The sequence below is a fragment of the Dreissena polymorpha genome, chromosome 3 (assembly GCF_020536995.1).
Source record: "Dreissena polymorpha isolate Duluth1 chromosome 3, UMN_Dpol_1.0, whole genome shotgun sequence".
Classification (NCBI taxonomy): Eukaryota; Metazoa; Mollusca; class Bivalvia; order Myida; family Dreissenidae; genus Dreissena; species Dreissena polymorpha.
In genome coordinates, this window is record NC_068357.1 from 49,183,641 (window position 1) to 49,205,813 (window position 22,173).

At 36.3% G+C, this 22,173-nt stretch overlaps 1 protein-coding gene across 6 annotated transcripts in view; it reads right to left on the reverse strand.

Annotated features, from left to right (window-relative positions):
* LOC127874071 (phospholipase D1-like) overlaps window positions 1-22,173 on the reverse strand; it is a 97,431-nt gene that overhangs the window by 9,563 nt on the left and 65,695 nt on the right. For all 6 annotated transcript variants that reach the window (XR_008046611.1, XR_008046609.1, XR_008046610.1 and 3 more), the window contains 10 exons: window positions 20,477-21,546; window positions 13,602-13,801; window positions 11,436-11,667; window positions 10,575-10,693; window positions 9,190-9,411; window positions 8,281-8,372; window positions 6,566-6,729; window positions 4,563-4,630; window positions 2,517-2,734; window positions 2,099-2,219 (listed from right to left, as the gene is read on the reverse strand). Coding sequence is in view for 2 of the 6 variants with exons in the window: in XM_052418184.1 (XP_052274144.1) it covers window positions 2,099-2,219; window positions 2,517-2,734; window positions 4,563-4,630; window positions 6,566-6,729; window positions 8,281-8,372; window positions 9,190-9,411; window positions 10,575-10,693; window positions 11,436-11,667; window positions 13,602-13,801; window positions 20,477-21,546 (2,506 nt within the window). In the remaining 4 variants the exon portion in view is untranslated. The remainder of the gene's footprint in view (window positions 1-2,098; window positions 2,220-2,516; window positions 2,735-4,562; window positions 4,631-6,565; window positions 6,730-8,280; window positions 8,373-9,189; window positions 9,412-10,574; window positions 10,694-11,435; window positions 11,668-13,601; window positions 13,802-20,476; window positions 21,547-22,173) is intronic.

The following is a 22,173-nucleotide window of genomic DNA, read 5'->3' on the forward strand; positions in this document are numbered from 1 at the left end:
TTTAAATGCTTGTATTCATTTCATAATATATGTATATACACACAATTTACAGAGACCGGCACATTCATATACTTAAAGCCTCTATAATGCTCAAAATCAACAAAAATTTCATAAAGTATTTCGTAAAATAAAGTTACATTTAAACACCTAAACAATCAGTGTTCCCTATAGCAATAGCCACAATTTCATTGGTATGATTACATAGATTTTTGTAGACTTTACTTGACTTAAATAATTATTTATGCATAACGCAATTATATTAGGTGATACTTGAACGAAAAAAAGATTAAGGTTTACAACAACAATTTAACTATTGTTACAGTGTACAAACAAGATAAAACCCAATTATGTAACATGTGCTATTATTACCTGATGTCTTATATAAATGATAATTAATTATTTTTTGCTATTTCCTCGTCGAAAAAGAAATTTGCAATGTTTAAAACTGTTACCGGTGAATATCGAACTGTTGACCGGTCAACAGATTGAACTGTTGCCCGCTGGAATAATGATGTCATTTCTTCGAAAAAATGACGTCATTTTACAGTTAAACAGTCAAAATTATTTATTTTATCAATTACTGTTGTGTGTAAATAAAAATTTAGTTTGCTGTTATTTCTATGGTGGAAATTTGATCAGGTAATAAAACACTTATTTCATGGATGCTTGGTGAACAGTCAAAACTGTTGTCCCTCGGTATCAGGGCTGACATTTGGAACTGTTGCCCTCGGCACGGTACCAAAGTCATCCCTGATACCTTGGGAAACAGTTTTGACTGTTCACCGTGCATCCATGAAATAAGTGTACCGGTATAATGTCATTAAAAATGGACATTATTAACAAAGTTTGGTTTTACACTATACGTTCAGTTTACAACACTATCAATTTAAACTTTATGATCAATATGCAAACAACAAAGTAAGATTTGACCAAGTTAACCAATTTTGCATGTTTCATATATAATGAGAGTTAACAACAGTTATTTTTGTTATTCATGCATTTATGAATTACATTTTACTCATTAACTCTTACTGTCCAAACAATTCCTTTATTTCATTGTGTTTGATAAAATTTAAAGCCAATCTTAGCCTTAAATCCCTGAAAATTTGGAATAAGTTCTTTCTTTTTGCATTCACAAATGTACTTTTTAACTTCCATGAAAAGAATACAGCAGTTGTCATTTACATTTGTATTTCCAAGAAGGAACTTTTTGAAGTTTATTACTATTTGTACATTTGCGTATCATGTTAAGTATTTTTTTACATTAAAATGTTTAAAACAAGTAAATATTTCTATCATTCTCTTAAAGCATAAAACATTTGGTTTTTATTTGCTAATTAATGAATAAATATACATATTATACCTTGTGGTAGATGGTTGTGTTGATAGAGGCCAGGGTGGCAATATTATACCTTGTGGTAGATGGTTGTGTTGATAGAGGCCAGGGTGGCAATATCATACCTTATGGTAGATGGTTGTGTTGATAGAGGCCAGGGTGGCAATATTATACCTTATGGTAGATGGTTGTGTTGATAGAGGCCAGGGTGGCAATATTATACCTTATGGTAGATGGTTGTGTTGATAGAGGCCAGGGTGGCAATATTATACCTTGTGGTAGATGGTTGTGTTGATAGAGGCCAGGGTGGCAATATCATACCTTATGGTAGATGGTTGTGTTGATAGAGGCCAGGGTGGCAATATTATACCATATGGTAGAAGGTTGTGTTGATAGAGGCCAGGGTGGCAATATTATACCTTATGGTAGATGGTTGTGTTGATAGAAACCAGGGTGGCAATATTATACCTTATGGTAGATGGTTGTGTTGATAGAGGCCAGGATGGCAATATTATACCTTATGGTAGATGGTTGTGTTGATAGAGGCCAGGGTGGCAATATTATACCTTATGGTTTATGGTTGTGTTGATAGAGGCCAGGGTGGCAATATTATACCTTATGGTAGATGGTTGTGTTGATAGAGGCCAGGGTGGCAATATTATACCTTATGGTAGATAATTGTGTTGATAGAGGCCAGGGTGGCAATATTATACCTTATGGTAGATGGTTGTGTTGATAGAAGCCAGGGTGGCAATATTATACCTTATGGTAGATGGTTGTGTTGATAGAGGCCTGGGCGATCCATACATTCTTGTAGAAGCTATCACAGACTGGGTCACTGAGATCTATTTCCTTGTTCCCTTCAACAATCCCAAGATGCTCTCTGAAAATGCAGTTGCCATGGTTACTTAACCTTTTACCACTCAGATATGCACTTTAAGTGTTTGCAGTCCATACAAAAATCCAATTCAATTAATGTACGCACAGGCTCATTAGGGACAACACTTTTATGGGATTTGTGTATATTTATATGAAGCCTCTTCAAAACAAAAGTCCATTTTAGGCACAAAGTCTAGTTCCTGATTAGCTTGTGTGGACTGCACATTCTAATCTGGGACAATACTTAATGCACATGCATTAGGCCCACTTTTCTCAGAACGCTGCTCAAATTAACCCATACCTGAACAGCGTCCGTCTCAAGGAGGCTGCAAAACTGCCTGCCATGTGTTCCTTGCCGTTCATATTCACGGGAAACTTCTTGTTATCCTGCACAAGGATGGCAATCTCACTGTCCCTGGTCCCGAGCATACTGCGGTCGTTGATGTTGGCCGAGCCTATGATCACCGTATCGTCGTCCACGATCATCAGTTTGCTGTGCACGTACACCAGCTCTGTAACCTGGCAACAAAATCACCAGTTGCATTTAATTATTTTTTAATTAAAATTCGTGTAAATTTGAATCATGGTCTTTCAACTGTATTGATGAATAGGAAATTGCATTTTGTTTAACAACCATTCACATTAAAGCCTTGCTCTTGAAAAATGGGGCTGCATGCATGTGCGTAAAGTGTCATCATAGATTAGCCTGTGAAGGCTGATCAGAGACCACACTGTCTGCTTTTATGGAATTGTATGCCTACAGAAAGTCTGTTCTAAACAAAAATCAATTCTAGGCCAAATGTGTTGTCCCTGATTACAGTTTACATTATATGCCAAATGTGTTGTCCCTGATTACAGTTTACATTTTTACAGGGACAACATTTTACACACATGCATTTAGCCCAGTTTTCCTAGAGCATGGCTCTTCTTTTTTTAAGTAATTTAAATTCTTTAAAAAACTGAATCATAATATTCCAACTGTTTTATTTTACTGAAAACCAAATTGCATGTATGTACACAACATGGTAAGTCAGTTAAAATCTAGAGGGAATTGTATAAGTTGCCATACCAACAAAAATATGACAAGAGGACACTGAGGATTCTTGAAAGCCCAGAAGCATGATAGGAACAAATTTTTTAGTGAACTTCTAGATACTGCTGCATAACATATGTGAAAGCAATAGGCCCTGCATTGAAACAAACGGTTTTTAGAGATTTTCCATATATAAGTTTATATAAAACTGGTGACCCCCCAATGAGACCTCTTTTGAACCCAAGGGCATAATTTTAATACAGTCTGTAATGTACTACTAGATAATACTATATATTAAACACATTGTGCTCAGGTAAGCTAATAACTGGTAATGATAAATCATAAAATATATGGGTTTAGTTTTCACTCATAACAGTTTCTGTGCAAGTGGACTAACCCTGTTGCAGGGTACAATAACTGATCTTATTTTATGTTTGTTGTATTTAATTTCTTGCACATTCAGATTTTTTTGTATCAAACTTCTTCATTTAAGTAAATTTCACACTGGAAATTCTAATGTTTAAAAGCATAATTATCATGAGTGCCGCATCATACATGAGCCGATTGTCAACATACATGACCTTATACCGCCCTTGATACTTATAACAAAAACATCAGGCAGATAAAGAAAACCCATATTTTATTGACATCCACTTCACAATTCTCCCAAGTAGTACAATTTTTTATTATTTTCAATCCACTGACACCCTAGGTAGACTGAATGCCTGATAATGAGCATGTGCATGTGTGTAAATTGTCATCACATTAAAGCCTATGCAGTTCAAACAGGCTAATCTGTGACAGCACATAACGCCTAAACTGGATTTTCATTAAGCTGAGAACTGCTTAAAACCAATAATTCTAGAAAACCCTGCACGGGCTAAAATGGGAAGACACTTTTCACACATGCATAAAGCCCCCTTTCCCCAGAGTGAGACTCATAATATGATTAAACTAGAGCTTTGTCACAGACGTGACGAATACCCCCACATGCCGCATTGACACATAATATTTTGAATGTTGTCTTAACAAAAAACAGCGGACAACATGCTGAATGTTTAAAACGCACTAAGTGACCCCGTGACCTAGTTGTTGACCCGGCATGACCCATATTCAAACTTGACCTAGACATCATTTAGATACAACTTCTGACCAGGTTTGGTGAAGATCGGATCAAAACAACTTGAATTAGAGAGCGGACACTTAATACGGATCGACCGACAGACCGATCAACAAGCTCACTCCTATATACCCCCCTAAACTTCGTTTGTGGGGGTATAATAAAACATGCAATTCAATAGCCATGTAACATACCAGTTTCCCTTTTAGTTCATCATGTGCCCGCAATCCACAGAAAACTATGTACTTTTTGGGATCGTCAACTGAAATAAAATCAATTTCATTATAGATTTATTTATATAATTTAATCAGCTGTCACAATTCTTTAAATTTATGTGAGCATCTAATATTTATTATATTAGACACGCATGCGTTCCATATATATATATATATTATTGGACAGTCTGAGTTTACGCAAACATTTCTGATTATTTCAATGTCAACTCTAAACGTATCCTTCTCAAACAATCAATATTATCTAAATCACATGAAAACTAGACTTATTTCACGTGCTAAGAGGCGGAAAAAATAATACAAATTAAGTCCTACATTTAAAATCTACTTGACATTACTTTCCTAATATTCCCCGAAGGCTTTTCTCCACCTCACAACCTCATTCAATAATGTAATCATGCTAGCTTTTTTTCGGACTTGACATTTCATTATATTAATGTAAACAAGGGCTTGTCACAGTAGTGCCAAATCCCCACCGATATGTGTTTGCTTGTATAACAACATTTGTTTTAGAGAGTAGAATAATATTTGTAAAACATGGCACCTGTGTCATCTATTTATATTTCAAGTATCAATATAGTTACATAGTGTTGGAGTTATGCTGTAGGTAATAACATATATGGAAATGAAAGAAAGGGAGGTAATTAAAAAAGAAGACTATAAACAGTTGTATAAATATATACATGTTATAAATGTTCTTGGTCACTGTATTTTTCCTTAAACTCATCTATTCATTTTTCATTGAATACTTCAGTGTACAAATTAAAATATTATTGTAAAATTATATAAAGGGAAATATTTAAAATTGAAAAGCAAAAATATTAACTATGAAATTAAATTAAATATAATTGAAAATTATAAATAAATATATATAAATAAAAAAATAAAGGGAGATAATTCAAAAACTATGTCTGAAAGAGTTATGGTTCATGTTCACTGCACTTCTTCTAGTTGCCAGCTGTTAATATTTCTAGTTTCAAGTAAATCCCTTAAGTAGATTGAGAGTTTTGCTCCGGACAAAAATTTACTTTGAAATTAAATAAAGGGAGATAATTCCACAACTAAGGTAAATAGAGTTATGGTTCTTAGTCACTGCACTTCTCCTACTTGCCATCTGTTTATATTTCAAGTTTCAAGTAAATCCCTTCAGTAGATTTAGAGATAAGCTCCGGACTAAAATTTACTTTGAAATTATGTAAAAGGGAGAGATAATTAAAAAATTAAGGTAGATAGAGTTATGGTTTTTGGTCACTGCACTTCTCCTAGTTGCCATCTGTTTATATTTTAAGTTTAAAGTAAATCCATGGAATAGATTTGGAGTTATGCTCTGGACAAATTTTGGAACGGAAGGACAGATGAACAGACAGATGGACAGACGGACGGACGGAGACTATTACTACATCCCCTCCGAAATTTTTTTCAGCGGGGATAATAAGAGAAACATATGAAAGGTATATAATAAAATTACTTTTATCAGTGTAATGTACAATTCTGTTATATATTTGTACTCGTAAAGAACTGACATATTTACATCAAACTTTCCTATTGGTTTGTCCAAAATTGTGTGAATATATAACCCTATTATACAAAACTCTGTTAAACAACCTACACAACACAGAAAACAGTTTTGTGATAAAATTAAGCCTCCCTCTGAAAAAACTGCACTAAATGCATGTGCGTATAATATTGTCTCATATTAGCCTGTGCAGTCTACGAAGGATAATCAGGGACGACAATTTCCGCTTGTATGATATTTTTTGTTAAAAGGAAGTCTTTTAAAAACAAAAATCAAGTCTAGATAGAAAGTGTAGTCTCTGATAAGCCTGTGCATACTGTACAGGCTAATCTGGAACAACAATTAATACACATGCATTTAAGGACTTGATCTAAATCTGTAGAGCTCTGCAGCTTCAACAAGACACTTATATTTGCATAAATTGCGTGCTTGAATTGTTTCCTCTCACCTCTTTTCAGAAGATTTGCCCAGAGTGAATTCTCTCCCTTGGACACAGACTTGTAGTTCCAGTGTAGGACAGCCTGTATGGAGTACCCCCCGTTTGCTCCAATCTCCCCCTCGAAGGCTGGCAGCAAGGGCATGATCACATATACACGGAATGTCTCTCCTGACCTGAGAACAGTGTGTACAAGAGAAGTTTAATTGTGAACAGTGTGTACAAGAGAAGTTTAACTGTGAACAGTGTGTACAAGAGAAGTTTAATTGTGAACAGTGTGTACAAGAGAAGTTTAATTGTGAACAGTGTACAATATAATTTTTATTGTGAACAGTGTGTTCAAGAGAAGTTAATTTGTGAACAGTGTGTACAAGAGAAGTTTTATTGTTAAAAGTGTGTACAATAGAAGTTTTATTGTGATCAGTGTGTACAAGGGAAGTGTTCTTGTGAACCATGTGTACAAGGGAAGTATTATTGTGAACAGTGTGTACAAGGGAAGCATAATTGTGAACAGTGTGAGCAAGGAATGTATTATTGTGAACAGTGTGAACAACGGGGGTATTGTTGTGAACAGAGTACACAAGGGAAGTATTATTGTGAACAGTGTGTACAAGGGAAGTATTAATGTGAGCAGTTTGAGCTAGGGAAGTATTATTGTGAACAGTGTGTACAAGATAAGCATCATTCGGAACAGTGTGTACAAGGGAAGTATTATTGTGTTCAGTGTGTACAAGGGAAGTATTATTGTGAACAGTGTATACCAGGGAAGTAATATTGCGAACAGTGTTTAAGGGAAGCATTATTGGGAACAGTGTACAAGGAAAGCATTATTATAAACAGTGTGTATAAGAGAAGTAATTTTGCAAACAGTAAAAACAAGGGAAGCATTATTGGGGACAGTATGTATAAGAGAAGTATTATTGTGAACAGTGTGTACAAGGGAAGTATTATTGTGTACAAGGGAAGTATTGTAAACAGTGTGTACAAGGCAAGCATTATTGGGACTAGTGTGTACAAGGGAAGCATTATTGTGAACAGTGTGTATAAGAGAAGTAATTTCGGAACAGATTGAACAAGGAGAGTTTTATTGTGATTTGGTTAACTATCTAATCCAATAAAAGAAAAAATTCAGTTAAGAGAGAATCAAAATACAACAAACAGCAAATTTGTAGGTTTTATACTGAACATTTTCAAACATCACCAATAAATAGGATAAATAAGCATTTGTTTTGGGGTCTCTGTAAACACATATATTCTTATTTAACATAAGCAAGGTTTTTTTATTAAATTATAACAAAGTTAAAAATCACCGTTAAAATGCAGTTACATAACTTTTAATCACTCTCAGCCCAATATAGTGATGTTGTTTTACAAGATGCTATTTGATCTTTTTGTGTTGTGTGCAGCATTTGTTGTTGTTTTATTTGGATATGGAGACATAAAATCCAAAAATATTGTAATAAATAGAACACCAGATTAAGGTTAAAAAAAGGAAAATCAAACCCAGTCTAGCCTGAAAGTGTCGTCTCTGATTAGCCTGTGCTGACTGTACAGGCTCATCTGGGAGAACACTTTAAGCACATTCACTTTTCCCAGTTTTCCCAGATTGAGGCTCATTGCCTGGCAACAGTTTCTCTTAATGCTATCTCTGTGGTTCCAATACTTAATAAACGGGACATTGAAGTTTTTAATACTTCAAAATTAACATTAAAATTGCCCATTCTTACTGGTAAGCCCGGGTAATTCTCTCCACTAAAGCCTCTGCAATCTGATTCCTCACCATAGAGTGGTCCCCCACCGTGCTAATGAAAAACTGGTTCTGAAATCACACAACAAACAATAGAAGCCACGTTATGGGAAATATGGTCTTAATCATTGTGCATAATGTGTCGCGAAAGATGAGCATGTAGGGTATGCACAGGCTAATTTGGGACAACACATTTTGCGTTTATGGAATTTTCTGTTTAAATGAAGTCTTCTAAACAACAAGATAAGTGTTTGTTAGAAACACTATGTCCCCTTCTGCGCCGCTTTAAAGCTATATATTTGACCTTTGACCATGAAGGATGACCTTGACCTTTCACCACTCAAAATGTGCAGCTCCATGAGATACACATAAATGCTAAATATGAAGATGCTATCTTCAATATTGCAAAAGTTATGGCAAAATGTTAAAGTAAGGAGCAAACAAACACACAAACCAACCAACCAACAGACAGGACAAAAACAATATGTCCCCCACTATAGTGGTGGGGGACATAAAAATCCAGCCTTTTGAATGTTAATTGTTTAATAATTGGTCACCAATAACCATTGAAGCAAGCTTTTTTTATTTCCAGGAATTTAAAAACTATTATCTATCTTTTATTTGCAATATTTAATGACAGTTATTAAAATAATTAAAATGGCTTTTCCATGAAGTAAAGCCTATATGTTCCCACAGAAACCCTAGCAAACCAACAGCTTTCAATGTGTCAAAATTTTCAGATTATTTTCATTAGTTGACATAGAGTTTAACCCCTCTCAACCTTCCCTAGACTATGTGAAAGTTAATGGTTTTGAAGAGAAATAGAATACTGATGTATAGCAGAAACAACTCTTTCAAACTAAACCCTTGCATCAAAATGTCCACCCACCTCAATGTAGATGAAATGCTTGGCGTTCTTGATACAGTCCAGGTAGGCGTTATGGATGGACTGCTCCACCTTGTTGATTCCCGCCGACCAGCCACTCACGCTGCGCAGGATCTGGGTTGTGCAGCCGTACGTGATGTCCTGGATACGGCTTGACACCTTGCACTTCCCATAGGACTTAGGCATCAGGATTGGGTAGCGTTTGTTGGCTTTGAATTTTTCCATCTGCAAGAAGTGAACTTCACAGATCTACCCCATGTCTAACCAACCATAATTGGAGTGGCATTATGGTAATTCTGGGCTTAAGACAAGTAAAGTGTCGTCCCAGATAAATTTAGCTTAATTTTTCTAGAACAAAGCTCATTTAATTTGCGATATAAATGAACTATTGATCTTAACAGTTTAAACCCAAACTTTGCATATAATAAAGCTTTGTTCCGCTTTTTTTAGTATCTTTCTGAATATTTTATATCATAACTTATTATACCCTCATAACATCAAATGACCTGTAGAAACAATGATACAATTTTAACCATAATGAGTTTATATTTCAGCAACCAATAATAATAGAACATAGTTGCATTATCTTATCTACATAATTTTATATGTACTTTCAAGTCCTGGAAAAAAACCTAGGCCAGACAGACACACAGACAAATCTATTTTCTGTTTACTTGATTCGTTTAAGCCTATGCATTTAAGCTTAATTTCCTCAAAAGCCAAAGACTTATTGAAACAAGTTCAAGTCTGTTTAGTGGGTAGAATCAGTACTTTGTGTAAGTGAAATCTACCTGACAAACCCTCTTATATTGGGGATCAAAGCAGTCACCTCCCAGTAGTTAGGCAGACACCATAACACACTACGCCATGGCAACCAACTGAATTGTGTATCATACTTTACTGAAATTCCAGTGCAGTCTGCATAAGCTAATCCGAGACAAAACTTTGAGCCTAGACTGGATTTTTATTTAGAAAAAAAATCCTTTAAACAAAAATTCCAAAAATTGGAAAGTACCGCCATTATAAGCCTGTGCACATGTAAAGGCTAGTTTGGGACAACACTTTACGAACATGCATCACACAACACACCATGGCAATTTACTGAAAGGTGCATCGTACCTTACAGAAGTTCTAGCACTGTACGAAGTGTCGGGCCATATCATCATGGCAATCTTCTAAATTGTGCATTAATGCATGTGCATAAAGTGTTGTTCCAGATTAGCCTGTGCAGTCCACACAGGACATTAAGGACAAAACTTTCCGCTCAAATGGAATATTTGTTTAAACAAAACCTCTTCTAACCAAAAATTCAGTTTTGGCGGACTGCATTAAGCAAATGCATTAAGCCCAGTTTTCTCAGAGCTAGAATAACATGATGATGATGATACCTTACAGAAGTTCCAGCGCTGTATGAAGTGCCTGGCCACATCCCGCGCGGCCTCCCCGTAGACTACAGCCCCAATGTCGTGCCAAGGCATACGAGGGGTCTTATCACGTGCTATGAAATCTGAAACATTTCGGTCCACTTTGGTTTTTAAAACTCACACAGGAGCAGAGATACGCATTTTGACGTATTTGTAGTCCCTCAGAAAATTAAACTTTTATACCTTTTTCACTAAATTCAAGTTTTAAAGGCTACATTTCAAACCCTAAGACAGTGATGAACAGCTAACAGCATAAAACCTGAATAAACTGCAAGTAATTAGCAGGCTATTCTGTTTATTCTGTTCTTCTGAGCGGGAAAGGTTAAATGAGCAGCATTTTTTTCTAATTATCAAAACTATGCAGACTTCTGAAATAAGTTTAGTAGGACTTGTTAAGGTGAGTATAAAACCTGGGAAATGTTCACTGAATCAAGCAACATACATGTATTGCTCAGCAGTTGCTCAGCAGTATCAAAAAAAAGAAAACAATATCATGTAGGAGACAAAACATTTATTTATTTGGTTTAAATTTGCTTTGAATATCATTAAGATATCCTTATTTTGAACTGGTGTGTTCAAGCAGATTTGGATTTTTGTTTTATTGTTCTTGGAACACTGCTTAAAATGTACTTTTTTGACAAAAACAATGACAAAACCAAATCAGAACACAAAAAACAAGAAACTTTCTGTGTTTAATGCATTTTTGTTGACTAGAAGCTTACTTTAAACAAAAAACACTATAAAAGCAAAATTCTAATCTCAGACAACACTTTACACACATGCAATGCCCCTAGTTTTCCAGAGGGCAGCTCAAATTAATCAAACCTTCAAAAGGGTTATGTAGGTCAACAGGGTCCTTATGTATAAAGTTAATGTAGTCTTTGCCGATCCACAGTTTGGAGCTCCCCTCCAGTGTCTCATATGTGTCCACCTCTCCCATCTTCATCACAGATCTCACGGTGACTGGGGAGTCTTCAAACCGGAACAGCCGTTTCCACGGGTACAGGATGTTGTTCATGGAGTCCTCATCACTGTCCTGTTTTGTGAACGTCTTGCGCTGTGGTGATAAGGCAATTAGCAAAACATGTAAGGAAAATATGCATATTTCTATACAGGGTGTCAGATAATTTGTACGTTCAATGACCTGTATTTCCTTCAAATGCAATAAAGCAATAATTTGCCACAATGTATTGAATTTGATAATATAATCTTGAGACATAACTAGAGATCCAGTTGATCCTATATCATTAACTTAACTTGATAAAGCTGCTGTACCATAATTTATAAATGACTGTTGATCACCTTTTTTTGAATTTTAATAGATATGTTACCAAGCAAAGCCTAGAAAATCTATACCACAAGATCTGGCAAGCAGTTCAGATTATTCGTGACTAGCAAATAACCTAAACTGTATTTAACACTAAAGTATTATTTTATTTATCCCATCATTTTAATATTTCTTTGCATTAATTTCAAAGGAAAACAAAGGACATGGTAGAAAACTGCACTAAAAATCAAATTACGTCATGTCAATAAAAAGTCAAAATGACATAAAATAACCTAGTTTTTTTAACACAAAATGTATCACATAGGGTGTTATTTAGATATTTCTGGTATGAAGATGGGATAAAATGAGCTTTGATATGGAAAAACTGGGCTTAATCCATGTCTGCACAGGCTAATCACTGACAACACTAAAATTCCATCCTGACTGTATTGTCGATAAGAATAGACTTCATTTATACTAAAAATTTGATACAAGCTGAAAGTGTCGTCCCTGAGTAGCCTGTGTGCACTGCACAGGCTAATCTGGGACGACAGTTTGTGCACAATCATTTGGACCAGTTTTTCTAAAACAAGACTAAAGTAGGAATTTCCGGCTCACACGTACAGAACAAACCATTCGGGGGGCCGGTAAATAATGTTGTCACTGCAGGTTGCAGACTGTATTTAATATTATGGAGGACAGTGAGTGGTGTGGTGACTGAAGGTCGAAGGCCTACTTTCTCATCCACTCACACAGGGACTGTACTTATTATTCTGGAGGTCAGTGAGTGGTGTAGTGACTGAAGGTCGAAGGCCTCCTTTCCATCCACTCACACAGGGACTGTACTTACTATTTTAGAGGACAGTGATTGGTGTGGTGACTAAATGTCGAAGGCCTACTTTCTCATCCACTCACACAGGGACTGTACTCACTATTTAAGAGGACAGTGATTGGTGTGGTGACTAAATGTCGAAGGCCTACTTTCTCATCCACTCACACAGGGACTGTACTTACTATTTTAGAGGACAGTGATTGGTGTGGTGACTAAATGTCGAAGGCCTACTTTCTCATCCACTCACACAGGGACTGTACTTACTATTCTGGAGGACAGTGAGTGGTGTGGTGACTTTAGGTCGAAGGCCTACTTTCTCATCCACTCACACAGGGACTGTACTTACTATTCTGGAGGACAGTGAGTGGTGTGGTGACTTAAGGTCGAAGGCCTACTTTCTCATCCACTCACACAGGGACTGTACTTACTATTCTGGAGGACAGTGAGTGGTGTGGTGACTTTAGGTCGAAGGCCTACTTTCTCATCCACTCACACAGGGACTGTACTTACTATTCTGGAGGACAGTGAGTGGTGTGGTGACTTTAGGTCGAAGGCCTACTTTCTCATCCACTCACACAGGGACTGTACTTATTATTCTGGAGGACAGTGAGTGGTGTGGTGACTGAAGGTCAAAGGCCTTATTTCTCATCCACTCACACAGGGACTGTACTTACTATTCTGGAGGACAGCGAGTGGTGTGGTGACTTTAGGTCGAAGGCCTACTTTCTCATCCACTCACACAGGGACTGTACTTATTATTATGGAGGACAGTGAGTGGTGTGGTGACTGAAGGTAGAAGGCCTACTTTCTCATCCACTCACACAGTGAGTGGTGTGTTTACTGAAGGTAGAAGGTATTCTTTCTCATCCACTCAAACAGGGACTGTACTTACTATTCGAGAGGTAAATGAGTGGTGTGGAGACTGAAGGTTGCGGGCGTAGGGGCTCCTAGGTGATATGGTCTCCTCCTCATCTGGCCGCAAGACGTTCTGCTCTAGCTTCTTGATGTTGAGCACCATGCGCCACTTGTTGCGCAGCCGGTTGTGGTTTGAGCCCGAGCCTTCGTCGTCAGAATCACTCTTGTCACTCTTATCTGTTAGCAAGTTAATCGCGTATTTTTAATAAATTCCAAGCTCGACACAGTAAGGTTTGGGTTGGACACAACTTTTCTAAATTCGTCCTGTCACTCTGAACTATATGCAAGTTAATCTCGTACAGGGTTTATACAAGATTTTTAATAAATAACTCTGAGCTTGATACAGTAAGTGTCGCCGTTTGACACAACTTTTCTAAATCGGTCCTGTCACTCTATATTCAGATTAATTGAGTATAGGGATTGCAAGAGATTTTCATAAATAAATCTCAGTTGATACTGTTAGGGTTGTGGTCTGACCCACCTTTTTTCAAATCACTCCTGTCACCCCTTTCTATATACAAGTTAATCTAGTTAAAAAATTACCAATGATTTTTAGCCTTTCCTCCACAGCTACGCATTTGGACACATTTGTTGCCCCTTAAAAATCTAATTAAATTAAAGACTTTTCATAATAGATTATAGTTTTAAAGGCTTCATTTGAAACTGCATATGAAGTAAAAGACTTTGGTATGGTTTTATACTGGTTGCAAACAGCTATTTTCAATTTGCTTCTTAACACAAGAGGGTCAATAAATAACTCTGAGCTCAATACTGTAAGGGGATTAAGCTCTCTTTTTCAAAATCACTTTTGTCACTCTTATCTTGGAATCAACATTTCCAAACAGTTTTGTGAATTGATTTAGCAGAGAGCTTTCAATAGATTAAAAACGTATTAAATATAGCTTCAAAATTTGAGGAATGAACATTATTTTTCAGGGAAGTCAGTATATTATACAATTTCAGTTGTATGTACTGTTGACATTGGATCCTGGTTCAGAACAAATCACTTGCACTGGGAAGTTAACGAAATGGTGAATTTCAAATTGTTTACATAACAAAAGGGCTTATTTGCTAAATTTAAAAAATTTGGACAAGGTGTCCTTTTTGTCAGCCAGTTTTTAACCAAAATGTGGTCAAGGTAACATAAAAGTATTGTAAAGTATTAGAGCCTGAGTAAAATTATAGGGCCTAATGCACGTGCGTAAAGTGGTGTCTCCAAAATAAGACTGTGCAGTCTTCACAGGCTAGTAAGAAAGACCCATTACACTTTTATGGTATTTTTTGTTAGCCTCTTAGATAAAAACCAGTTTACGAAAAAAGTGCCGTCCCTGATTAGCCTTTGCGGACTGCACAGGCTACTCTGGAACAACACTTTATGCACATACATTAGGCCTGATTTTCTATTAAAGAGCAAGGCTAATTTATTTTCCCTATTTGAACATTATATGCTAATTTTTTATTTATTTGCTTTATTCAACTTTCGCTTTAACTTTCCATAATATGGGCCTTATATGAAATTATTAATACATAATAAACTTAATATTGTGTCATACATGCATATGCATAATTGTTCATTCCAGAACCAACCTTCCAAATATTATTGTGCACATATCAGAAACACAAACTTTTCAGAAATCAATTGCACAGGTATTTTGTGTAAACCCTGTAAATCATGGTATGTGCAAAAGGCACAATGTCATCTCATACATGATTCATCGAGACTCGAGAGCATGGGTGTATTGCATGCTGAATGAAAACTGTTATAACTTGGGTACATTTACTTTTGTATAAAAGTTTGTAAGTACATAACAATTTAAAACAAGAAATGTAATTGTCAGAAACACTATGTCCCCTTCTGCGCCGCTTTGACTTTTTTCTTCTTTTTTTTTTGACCTTTGACCTTTAAGGATGACCTTGACCTTCCACCACTCAAAATGTGCAGCTCCATGAGATGCACATGCATGCCATATATGAAGTTGCTATCTTCAATATTGCAAAAGTTATGGCAAATGTTAAAGTTTGACCAAACCAACAGACAGGGCAAAAACAATATGTCCCCCACTATAGTGGTGGGGGACATAAAAAAGAATATATATAGTGCTTGTGATGTGCAATTAGTATTTACCTTTAAGAAAGCAACCTTTAAACATAAGGGATAATGTTATTGCTCAAATGTTTAACTCTGACATACAGTTACAGCTATGGTACGAAAGCATTTCTGATTGCCAAATTGCCACTACAACATGTAGGTCATGAAATTTAAAATTGGTGATTGAAATCAATATTTCATAAGAAACTGGTGAATGCCAAAAATATGAAAAACTCAATAAATATTACAATGTTTATTTCTTAAAATGAGCAATTGGTGCTTAACCTACAATAGTTTTAACTTGCTAAAAGTTGATGATGCACACTGCATGAAACACCATGCTGGTCCTGCCCTGTTTATAAGAGCTGTACCCATGAAATTTGAAATTTTAGCAGCCATTTATTTTTTAAAAAAGAGAAAAATAATGTATTGCTTAGTTAATTTATGACTTTGCAATAACTATCAATAAAACTAATAATAAACAAAAAGACACTCAACATACAGACATCAGACAAATGGATATTAATACTTCAAACTCTTTAATTCTATACTTCACACAGGGTTTTTTATCTTATTTTGGGGAAAGGACCTGGCCTTTTTTGAGGGGAAAAAAATAATCAGAGAAACGCCAGATTTGGGGAAAAAATACAGAAAGTCTTAAATGATCAATTTAACATATTTAACTGTTTTTAAAACAATTTCAAGGCAACAGATAATTTAATTATGGAATATTTTTCTATTTTCTACACTGGATGAGGTTAACTTATATAATTAAAGGTTTCCACACACACACACACACACACAAATAATTATTTTTTAGATATCATTGTTTTGGGGAAAATCTCTGTAAGAGGGGAAAAATACGTCTAAGAAAAGGGCCGATAATCAGCGCCTTTCAAAGAAGGAAAAAAAACTGCTACGCATAGAATCATCTTTTTCCATATATCTGATAGTCTAACTATTCATTGGGCATCATGGGACTGGTTTTGGGGGAAAAAAAGATACTTTTTGCTATTGGAAATATGACCAAATAACTGCTACAAAATTGGCATAAAGAAGCTGTCATACAATTTAATGTTTGATATTTTTCTGCAAATAACAAAAGGTCAAGCTGTTATTAAAGCCTTGCATTTTGAAGAATAATTAACTAAAAACAAGGGCTGTTTGTAAAACATGCATGCCCCCTGTATGGGCTTAGTTGTAGTAGCAGCCATTGTGCCAATACGTATTTTGTCACTGAATAGGTTTTTTGTCACTGTGAATGGTGGTGGTGGTGGTGGTGGTGGTGGTGGTGGTGGTGGTGGTGGTAGAAGAAATAGTAGTAGTAGTAGTAGTAGTAGTAGTAGTAGTAGTAGTAGTAGTAGTAGTAGTAGTAGTAGAAGGAGTAGTAGTAGTAGTAGTAGTAGTAGTAGTAGTAGTAGTAGTCAGGGGTTTTTTTTAGAGAAAGGGGAAGACGCTGGACGCTGGGTGAAAGGGGAAAAAAGAGTGCGAAAGAGACATATTAGGGGAAAAAATAAAAACTGTTCATTTCAATGTCTATAACTCATCAAAAGAGGCTTGTCTCTGTCCTTTTTGTTCTTAAACACATTTAACACGTATTAAAGTCAAAGTCCTTAATAAAGTTGCAGGTGTAGATCTAATAATGGGAAATGTTTTCAACTATATTTCTGTACTGGGGCCGGGGGACGATGTCAATTTTGTGATTTCAATTTCATGATGAATGGGTTGACGATCTTGATCTGCTACAGTATTGGAAGGGAAAGGTCAAAGGAGCGGCAGCTGCCGATTGTCTACTTTCACTTTCACAATGTTCGATGTTGATTACCTCAGAATCCTGCTGGGTTATAACGGTTTTCGATGATTCTTTCTTAAAAAATGCCTCGATGCGTTCAGTATCTTCCGAGTCCGAATGTTTTATTTTGTTTGTGTAAGAACGCCAATTGTGAGACATTTTTTTCTGTTTTCACGTTTATATCTTGGCTTGCATATAGCCCGGATGAAAATTCGACTGGTTTCCGGTATTTAATTGACGAAACACCTTTCTCGCGCACGACCGGTACCCAGTAAAATAGTCACATGATTATTACGATTAGTTGCCCAGTTTACATGACGTAATTTAAGAGCTATATTTAGAATAACTGGGATTCACAGATTTTTTGTGTTCGTCTGGAGAGAGAGAGAGCGAAATCGTTGTCCATGGTGCAAATTGGATAATTGTCGAATGCCCAAAGGAAAAATAAACATTTCTTTGAGAGAAAATATTATATTTTGGTGAAAAATTATATTTTTGGTGGGGAAATTGTATTTTGAGGGGAAAAATTCTGTGAGGGGAAGACGCCGAATATCGGCGTCACTTTCTTAGTAAAAAAAACCCCTGGTAGTAGTAGTAGTAGTAGTAGTAGTAGTAGTAGTAGTAGTAGTAGAGTAGTAGTAGAAGTAGTTGTAGTAGTAGTAGTAGTTGTAGTAGTAGTAGTAGTAGTAGTAGTAGTAGTAGTAGAGTAGTAGAGTAGTAGTAGTAGTAGTAGTAGTAGTAGTAGTAGTAGTAGTAGTAGTAGTAGTAGTAGTAGTAGTAGTAGTAGTAGAGCAGTAGTAGTAGTAGTAGTAGTAGTAGTAGTAGTAGTAGTAGTAGTAGTAGTAGTAGTAGTTGTAGTAGTAGTAGTAGTAGTAGTAGTAGTAGTAGTAGTAGTAGTAGTAGTAGTAGTAGTAGTAGTAGTAGAGTAGTAGTAGTAGTAGTAGTAGTAGTAGTAGTAGTAGTAGTAATAGAGCAATGGTAGTAGTAGTAGTAGTAGTAGTAGTAGTAGTAGTAGTAGTAGTAGTAGTAGTAGTTGTAGTAGTAGTAGTAGTAGTAGTAGTAGTAGTAGTAGTAGTAGTAGTAGTAGTAGTAGTAGTAGTAGTTGTAGTAGTTGTAGTAGTAGTAGAGCAGTAGTAGTAGAGCATTAGTAGTAGTAGTAGTAGTTGTAGTAGTAGTAGTAGTAGAGTAGTAGTAGTAGTAGTAGTAGTAGTAGTAGTAGTAGTAGTAGTAGTAGTAGTAGTAGTAGTAGTAGTAGCAGCAGCAGTAGTAGTAGTAGTAGTAGTAGTAGTAGTAGTAGTAGTAGTAGTAGTAGTAGAAGTAGTAGAAGTAGTAGTAGTAGTAGTAGTAGTAGTAGTAGCAGCAGCAGCAGCAGCAGCAGTAGTAGTAGTAGTAGTAGTAGTAGTAGTAGTAGTAGTATGCATTACAAAAATGCAGTTAGCCTTACATTTGGTAAAATTTAAATATATTACAAGGGAGCAAATCTGTAACAATAAATTTAAACTTATTGCATTTGTTTCCCCTGTAGTGTATTACCTCCCCTGTCCTGCTTATATTTATATTAATCAACAAAATTAAACATTAACACAATATTTAATATACAAAATATACAGACCAGTAATATTGTTCAGAGTGTGCCCTGTTGGCCGCGTATGCATTCTAAAATTATCATTAAAAAAAACCATTTTACTATTTCGAGTCACCGTGACCTTGACCTTTGACCTAGTGACCTCAAAATCAATAGGGGTCATCTGCTAGTCATGATCAATGTACCTATGAAGTTTCATGATCCTAGGCACAAGCGTTCTTTAGTTATCGTCTGACAACCACCTGGTGGACGGACAGACCGACCGACCGACAGACCGACATGAGCAAAGCAATATACCCTCTCTTCTTCGAAGGGGGGCATAACAAATACGGGGAAGATATTTTCCAAGGCAAACTGGAAATTTGGATATATTTCAACATTTTAAGGAAATTCTTAAAGAACATGCTCATAAAAGGCCTCTGCTTATTATAAGATGGGACAAAAGCCCTGTAGTTAGTAAATACAAGAAACCGTCGGAGACGGGTGATGCTCCCCAAAGGTTTTTTTTGTCACAATATTGCACTATATATTCAGATAAAAGGAAACTTCTTGCGGGCACAGTAGTTTGGGGGACAATAATTTTTTTATAGAAAATTTCAAAGGGCCATAACTCTGTGAAAAATCATCCAACCAGAAACCGCTGATAATATGCACATCTCCTCTTGGTAGTGAAGCTTCCCATAAAGTTTCATTGAATTCCGGTCATTAGTTGCTGAGAAATAGCCTGGACAAGAATTGCACTATATGTACAGTTAATGGAAAATTTGAAAGGGCCATAACTGTGTGAAAAATCATCCGACCAGAACCCGCTGATAATATGCACATCTCCTCTTGGTAGTGAAGCTTCCCATAAAGTTTCATTGAATTCCGGTCATTAGTTGCTGAGAAATAGCCCGGACAAGAATTGCACTAAATGTACAGTTAATGGAAAATTTCAAAGGGCCATAACTCTGTGAAAAATCATCTGACCAGAACCCGTTGATAATATGCACATCTCCTCTTGGTAGTGAAATAGCCCGGACAAAAATTGTGCACGGACGGATACACGGACGGACGGACGGACTGACGAAGCGGCGACTATATGCTCCCCCAAAAATAAATTTTTGGGGAGCATAAAAACTAAACCACTTTACCTGGAGCCTCATTCCAGGCTTAATGAATGCACATAAAGTGTTGTTGCAGATTAGCCTGTGCAGTTTGCACCAGCTAATTTGGGACAACACTTTTTGCTTTCATTGATGCTTTTAGCTTATAGTCTCTTCTAAATGAAAACTTGGTGGAAAGTTGTCGTCCCTGATTAGCCTGGGCAGACTGCATAAGCTACAATCTATTTAATAACACTTGACACACATGCATTCAGCTCGGAATATCAAGAGCCCAGTTTACCTTTCTCATCAGGCTGGTCCTCCTCCTCATTCCTCTCTCTCAGGAACGGAAATCTCTGCTTCAGTTTCCGGGACACCCACCTCTCTGATTTGATCCCTCTTGGGGCCCCCTCTACAGGAACAGCCTGCTCTGGGTTGATGTGTTCCTCCTGTATCTCCCCACCCTCGAGTTCTTTGAACCTCACAGAGCATTTTGTTTCATTCCTGTTAACATCTTCACTATTTGCAGTCCTTTTAATTAGTCCTGCATCAACCCTATCTTGATTCTCTTTAATTATTTTTTCATCTATTTTTATGTTTATCTTTACGCCACTTTTGTTAATTGACTCACGGACTTGTTCAATAGTGATGTCTTTTCCTTTTTCCACATGTTTTAAAATTGTTTGCCTGACAAAATCATCACTTACTAACTCATTTGATGGTTTCTTTTTGTCTGCATCATCACAGATAATCTGAGCCTCAATATGCTGCAAATCAACAGAATCCTGCCTGAACAAGTTCTGGGTATCTTCACCTGCTTCCCTGTGTAACACATGATTTGTTTCACCTTCTTTCAAAAGAGAGCCATCACTGATATCACGTCTTACATTTTCACAATAATCACCATCACTACCCATATGTGCAGCACATTTTCCCTGATTAGGAACACCTGTACTATTTCCAGAGTCAGTTGTCATATTTACACTATTATGAAAACAAATATTGCACTTTTCTTTGGTTTCAGTTTGAGCACTGTCTTGAGCACAAGTCACACTCTGATAATCCTTTGCCAGATCATTACAGGTTCCAGTGATTGGTTTCTGACCTTTCCTGGCATCACAAACACTATTATTTATCTCGTCTGACTGCACATGCACATCTGCTACGATGTTGTGATAAGCAATCTTATCCCCATTTTCAAGGCTGTCATTATCAGTTAACAGGTCAGCCGAACCAAAGTCGCCTTCAGAGCTCATGGAATGGCCTAACTTATCATTGGACAAGTCTTTATTCCCATCTTCCTCCAGACTAGGGGATGTGGGCTGAGAAGTATTGGAGCAAGTCTTAGCTTGACTGTTCTCAAATATACCACTAAAAAAGAAACGATTTGTGTTAAGGCATTATAATTTTTGGTGGTATTAACCCTTTCAGTGCGGGAACCGAATTTTAAAGGCCTTTGCAAACAGTTTGGATCCAGATGAGATGCCACAGAACGTGGCGTCTCATCTGGATCCAAACTGTTTGCTATTCTGATAGTATTCTTTCAAAAAAAATCGAAGAAAATGCTAATTTTAGAAATTCAGCAGAAGACATTTAAGCAGAAGACAAATTTCCCAGCATGCAAAGGGTTAAACTGCATTTCACTCATATCAAAGTGGTCATTTAATATACTCACTTTTTTGGTTAAGTTTTTTCACAAGTTCTATGTTCACGTAATAATGCCAATAACTGGCAATTGCATTAGTTGAATCAGGGGCATGGGATGAATCGCCATACAAATAATTTAATGACCAACACCATAAAATTAAGAAATTGAACCCACAATCCATGGAACTCTTCTAGATGAGTTTCAGACAGTCCATAAAGTAAATGGTTCATTTACTATTGAAATTGATTGTTAAACATAAACTTGGACACGTCTAGATAAGAGGTACCAATAAAGATGAATAGTTGACATGAATTCTAACAAGACAAAAACAGACATAAACATGAAATAGT